We start from the raw sequence: 6,400 nt of genomic DNA on the forward strand, positions 1-6,400 counted from the left end.
AAACCTAATTCTTTAATTCAGTGGGTTTTGCTGGGCTCCTCAGTCCTACCAAAGTTGATTTTCCCTGCCTTTCAAACCAGTGCACAAACAGAGGCTGAGTGTGCAGCCACAGCCCCAGCGTGAGAATAATTCCCCATCCACAGAGCTGGTCCCTTCTGGGGGCTTTCTGAGTATAATGCTATTGCCACACATTGATATATTGGTGAGAGAAAGGCAAATATAACAATGCTAAAGCTTAAACTCATTTGAATAAACTGTGAATTTCTATTACATATATTGTTTCCTTTATCAAATTGGAACTACTGGAGCAAGAATACCAAGAATGCCAACATAAATCTAGATCTGTTACAGGCAGTTTCTCCAATTTATTCTCAGAAGCCTTAAAGACCAAAAGTCAAAGTACTCCCACATCAAGATTAGGAAAAGGAACATTCCTGATAATTTTTAAAATTAAAATAAAAGCGTCACAGAAAGAAATTGGGTTTAACAAAATGACTGCACAAAATGTTACTTTATCCTCTAAAGAAAAACAATGATCACGAGTGGTTTAGTGAACATTAAGAAATAAAAGCTGTGCATAGCCTATGTGGGAAATAGATCTTCATTATTCATGGCAGAGTATGTTACACTTTTATGCAATTTTTTTTTTTTTTTTCAGAATTTAAAACCTTTCCACAAAGACACGTTCCACAGGTTCTGTCCAAGATAATGGATACCAGACTAAACTGACCCGAAATTAACAGGGATCAACAACTTCCCCAACATATCTGGCCCTACATGGGGAGTAGCAGCAGAAACGTAACAAGCAAGTATTTTAAACCTAACAGATGTTGAATCCAGACATACTTAGCTTTAAAAGAAAATTCTTAATGAGATAAAAGAAAAAAGAGAAAAGCCTTACTTCAGCCTGTAATCAATTTGGACACAATGATATTCTATTTATAGCAATACTTTTAACATGTTCTAGTCTTATATTATTTATTCCTATCATTCCTACTACAATGAAATATTAATGCTGAGAAAGTGGTTACTCTATTAAGGAGCTATCCTATGTTTAGATTTTAATATTGATCTCCACTATTTGGGAATAATTAATCATTCTGTAAGAATCTGCATTTGCCTGCGTTACAATACAATCAGAAGTTTAGCATCTTCCCCCACAATAATGCCAAGATTAAATTTATATTTTGACCTATTCCTAAAGGCAATTTAGTTATTCCAACAGAAGGGGGAAAAGGGGATACCGCCACTTTAAAAGCTTCAATCTCTTTGACATTGCTGGCAGTGTATGGGAACATTAATGCATCTGTCATGATAACAAGCTAAGAATAACATCTAGACATCAAACCGAGCAGAGAATCCATCTGAAGTGATTCATTCAGATCTGTCTCATTGATTTATTAAACACAGGGCAACATCTGCAGCCTCACAGAGCCGCTTGGCGAAATTAATGCAAGATCAATTCAAATGGAAAAAAGTGCAAAAGAGATAAATCAAAACACAATTTGCATGCAGTTCCACAATCAGGCTTATTGGGTGCAAATGCTCAATTTTCCTCCCAAAGCAAATGAGTTTAAATGTTGTTTTATCTTCGTAGAATTGTGTGATTTGAAGTGACAGTGAAGAGTTCTGCAGGTTGAAATGGTGAAAAGAAAAAAAGGAGAAGAAATGCTTGCAAAGACCTTTTGAATATGCAACAAGAATATCATTAATACCTAATTGTTTAGCTTTTTTGTCTTTGCTACAAAAACACAGTATTTTTCAGTTGTGGAAGTCTCAGTAGAAAATTACATATGTATTATGCATATACACATGCAGGAATCATACAAATACTCCATTTTGGAGGAAAAGCATGTTATACTTCAAATGGGGAGCTCTAGTGCTATGAAGAAAGAAGGGAATTTTAATCAAGGGTTCTCCAGATTAGATATGCATCTGATGAAAATATTCAAGTATTTTAGGAGTTTTGAACAGGCACAGACTTTCAAGACATCCAAAAAGAAAGAGGGATTTTTCCAAAAGCATAACTACACCACTCAGAAAGTGGGAGAATTCCTTTTCTCCATCTCAAGCAGAATCCACTTTGCCACTGTTCTCTCTTCACAGTGTTTGAAGTGAGCCTCCCCTCCAAGGAAGAGGAGGAAACTGAAAAAAACATATTTATTTAAAAATGCAAACACCTCCAAAACTCATAGATTTGGCCAAGTCTGAATGCAGGCTGAATATCCACTTAGAGAAAGAAGTTTATAGACAATCCACATTTGCTATCAATATACAGGAAGCTGTGTGCAGTGCTACATGGCTGGATTGCTTTAATTACAATCTTGACATCAGTCTCCTAATAAAAGACAGAGTACTGCTGACTATAGGGTAGCTTTTAATAGTCAACATGACTAGACCCTCATTATCTCATAAAATTAAATGTCTGCATTTACTGCTTAAATTCATTTCTAAAGCCTTTTATTGTTTGTGAATAGCCAGAGTAATACAAAATATTAGCCTAACTGCTTACTTTAAATCATAAAAGATATGCCACATACTGAAATGCTCTTTTCTGGAAATTATTCTGACCATTCACTGAATAATCCAGACCAACACTCTGCTTTTTCAGTGGCCAGCAGCATCCATCAAACACAGAATCGTGTGGAAGAGGTTGTGATCATACTCCAATAATCCTATTTTTCAGGACTGACATATGTACTATGAGAAACATGTTCTTACTCCAGTTTTTAATTTCCTTTTAAAAATAAGTCCTCATTACAGTTTGCTTTTTTTTTTTAATTAGGTAAACGTTATGCTTTACTACTAAATTTAAGCAATCCTCCATAATTTAAGTTATCTTCTAAGGTATTGCCCATCAGGAGCTAGAATTTGTCAGTATGTTGTACTCACTTGAAGGTGGGACCTGCAATGAAATGAGCAGTTAGTTTCATTTCACAAACCTCGCTTGCAAATTACAGTGCAGGGTGCTGGCTAACAAGAAACATTTTAGGAACATTCTGTAAACATGTGATTGAAAATGTAAACAGTGCATGTGAAATTACTACAGAAATACACAGGTCAAAGCTGCTGGACAGAGTAACTCCTGCCACAGAACACAAACACCAAAAAACTTTCACCCACGGGTGTGTTCCTCTGCAGCTCTTACGAGCTCTGTAGACAAACTCAACTAGAAAAATGCAAGAGTAAGCAACAGCAGTAGAATTTATCTTTTTTTTTTTCAATTATATATAATTGATGGTTTGCATTCCAATTTAAAAAGTAACTAAAAGGGCATGCTAACGTAAGAGATGCTGACTTTTACAAGTCAATTACCAGTGAAAATAATGATACCCAGCATTTCTTACTGCTTTTTCCAGCAGCTCTTGAGTTTACTGCAGCATTTCTACAGTGTTCAAATAAATATATAAATAGCTACCAATTTAAAAAATTTAACTAGAAAAGCAATGCACAGTATTCTGAGTTGAGAGCAGTATTTCTAAAAGATCACATTTTTTATTTTCCAGGTACAGAATTATAAACTGTGAGCATGTCTTTTAACAGTTCTACTGCATTTAATTTGTTTGATAACGTGCACTGCAGTGCTTCCCAGGTCATTTCCCAGCAAACAAAAATAATTAAGATTACTCATGTATTTAAATATTTTTACCCAACATTCTCTCCAGTAAGTATGGTCTGTTCAAGAGAACTAATAATCTGTAAATAAAATGAGGCATTAAGCATTAAATTAGCATGACAGAATACAATTAACATTGAGTTACAATCCTCGAGCAAAGTTTCAGGTGTGCTGATAACACTCCTCATGCATTACACCTGAAACTTATGAATGCTAAACACCTGGAAGCGAGCAGGTTCTTCCAACCAGGCATCCTCATAAAGCAGTGAAAACACAAAGGGATTTGCTGTTCTTGAACAGGTAAAAATACAAGTTTTTCCCAGCAGGGTGGGGAGAGTTTAAGCACATTCAACACGTGTGAGGCTGAGCTGAGAGCTCTGCCCTGCCTGATCCCCAGGGCTCTGTTCCATTCACTCAGCCCCTCCTGGAGCATCACCTGCATTACCCATCCCTCCTCCTGTCACACCTGTAAGCCTTTGTCAAACAGAAGGGAAAAAAAAAAAAAAAAAAAAAAAAAAAAAAAAGTTGGGAAATACAAGTTTTAAACACTCAACACTCCAGTATTTCGAGATTTTAAATCGCTGGTTGTAAGCGAGCAGAAATCATGAGGCTGCATCATCAAATCCGATCCTGTGTTTCATTTCCCTAATAAAAAACTTTGGCACGGTCACAGAAATTAACGAGATGTGTTTCTTTAACCATCAACTTTCACGCTAGTAGAGTCTCAGAAACATTTCACGGAAGCATTTACATGCTAAATGTGCCCCTTAGTAATCTAATGTATTTGAATAAAATTAATGTAAGTCTCAGAGCTTGCTTCCAAACCCATCACTTTAATAAAGCCGTGGGTGTGATGTCATCGAGGTGCCTGACATTGAAACAGGCAGCGGGAGGATACAGAAACGGAACGAGAGCAGGAAAAAAAGCATATAGCTCATATGAACTGATCTAGGAATTAAGTGCATCTCTAATCTACCACCTGTAACATAAAGTGATTCGAAACAAAGCAAATATTGCGTTCAAGAACGACGCCCGGTCCGCTCCTGCTTCAGCGGCGAGTGCAGGATCAGGCCCCGCACTGGCACGGAATTAAGTTATTAAAAATGAAAATATTAAGAACAAAACCCCGTTCAGTGCTAAGCAGGTCGGAGCAGCGACACAAAGCCCTGAGTTGCAGAACACTGGCCCGCTGCAGGTCGGGCATCGCACGCAAAGCTCGCTGTAAAGAAAGTTTGCTGCCACAGAAAGCAGCAGCAGCAGCACGCTGACATGGAAATGTTTCTGGAGACGTCCCTCACCAACTGCTGAAGCAGGAACGGCATCTCCAAAGCCCCTGCCTCGCACCCTGCCCCACGGCACCAGCGCTCCTGCCGAGCCCCGAGAGGGTTTTGTGTTTATTTAGATCATTATCATTTCTAAAGGCAGCAGCCATGAGGTCACAAACCAGCTCTATGAGCCCGAGTACGCCGAGCCAGCGGGGATGCGGGGGCTCGGTGCCCGGAGCCGGGCAGGAGCTGCGGCCGCTCCGGGGGCACCCGGCTGGCACAGCGAGACAAAAACAACACAGAAAACTTTTGGGGATTTCGGCTGCTTTTTTGGGGGTTTTTTAAGGAGTGTTGTCGGGAACTATCTGTCTGGAGAAAAGTTTGGGGAGCGGCGCGCGGAGCCGCTGGCTGCCCGGCGGTCCCGGCACGGCGGGGGCTGATGGAAGCGGGGAAAGTTTTCCACGGCCGCGCCCAGCCCCGCTTAACCCCCCGGTGCCCCCCTCCCCTGGGACCCGCGCCCCGGCCGGGCCGAGCGCTCACCTCGCGTTGGTGCAGTCGTTGTACAAAGTTTCGAAGTCCTTCCTGGTGATGAGCTTGCAGCGGTTGACGCCGGGCTGGATGGCCCCCAGCCCGCGCAGGATGCGGACCTGCTCCACCGTGCACACCACGGGCGATATATCCAGCCGCTTCAGCTTGGTGTAGACCGTGTGCAGCCCTCCCACCAGGTGCTTGAGGAAGAGATCAAAGACCTGCGGCAGGCAGATCAGCTCCTGCCCCTCCACGAGGAACGAGGCCACCTTCACCCCGTGCAGGTCGACCATCTTACACTCGTTGCCGCCGCCGCCGCCGCCGCCCGCGCCGGCCCCGCCGCCGCCGGCCGAGAGGAAAGTGTTGACGAGGCTGTTGGTGAGGCGCGGGGACTCCGCGGGGCTGGAGTACAGCGGGTCCGCCCGGAACAAACCCGCCGAGCCCCCCGCGCCGCCGCCGCTGGAAGTTGCGGCGATGACGGGCGGCGCGGACACCGCCATGGCCGGCGCGGCTCCCCGCGGCTGCCCGAGCCCCGCGCTGCGCTCCGTGCGGTGCCGCCGGACCCGCCGCGCTCCCGCCGCCCGCACGCAGCGCCCAGACCCCTCCCCAGCGCCGCCGGGGGAGAGTGACGGAGCCCTCCAGCCAATGCGCCCCGCCCGCCGCCAGCGCCGCCGCCGCCAGTGGCTGCGGGCCGGGCGGGGCGGGGCAGCGCCGGCCGCGCACCTGGGGCGGGGGGCGGCCGGGCCGCGGGGGTCCCGCGCCGCAACTCGGGGCGAAGTTTTGGGGGGAAACGTGGAGAGCGTCCCGCTCGCCCGGCTGTGCTGCGGGGCGCCCGGGCTGTGAAGGGTCTCGGTGCCCGGAGCGGGAGGGGTCCCTGCGCTCGGAGGGGAGCGAGCGGAGCGGAGGCAGCGCTGGGGCAGTCCTCATCCTTTCCTCATCCCTTCTCCATCCCTTCCTCATCCCTTCCCCATTCTTTCCCCATCCTTTCCGC

The 6,400-nt window shown here is 44.9% G+C and overlaps 1 protein-coding gene across 4 annotated transcripts in view; it reads right to left on the minus strand.

Annotated features, from left to right (window-relative positions):
* DACH2 (dachshund family transcription factor 2) overlaps positions 1-6,175 on the minus strand; it is a 233,721-nt gene extending 227,546 nt beyond the window's left edge. For 2 of the 4 annotated variants that reach the window (XM_079318558.1, XM_079318555.1), the window contains exon 1: positions 5,422-6,173. In XM_079318558.1, the coding sequence (XP_079174684.1) occupies positions 5,422-5,909 (488 nt within the window). In that variant the 5' untranslated portion in view covers positions 5,910-6,173. Of the gene's footprint in view, positions 1-5,421 lie in introns of all 4 variants that reach the window. The other 2 variants (XM_079318557.1, XM_079318556.1) reach the window with 2 other exon arrangements.
* Positions 6,176-6,400: the final 225 nt, after the last annotated feature.

Source organism: Erithacus rubecula (assembly GCF_903797595.1).
Source record: "Erithacus rubecula genome assembly, chromosome: 15".
In the NCBI taxonomy this organism is placed as follows: Eukaryota; Metazoa; Chordata; class Aves; order Passeriformes; family Muscicapidae; genus Erithacus; species Erithacus rubecula.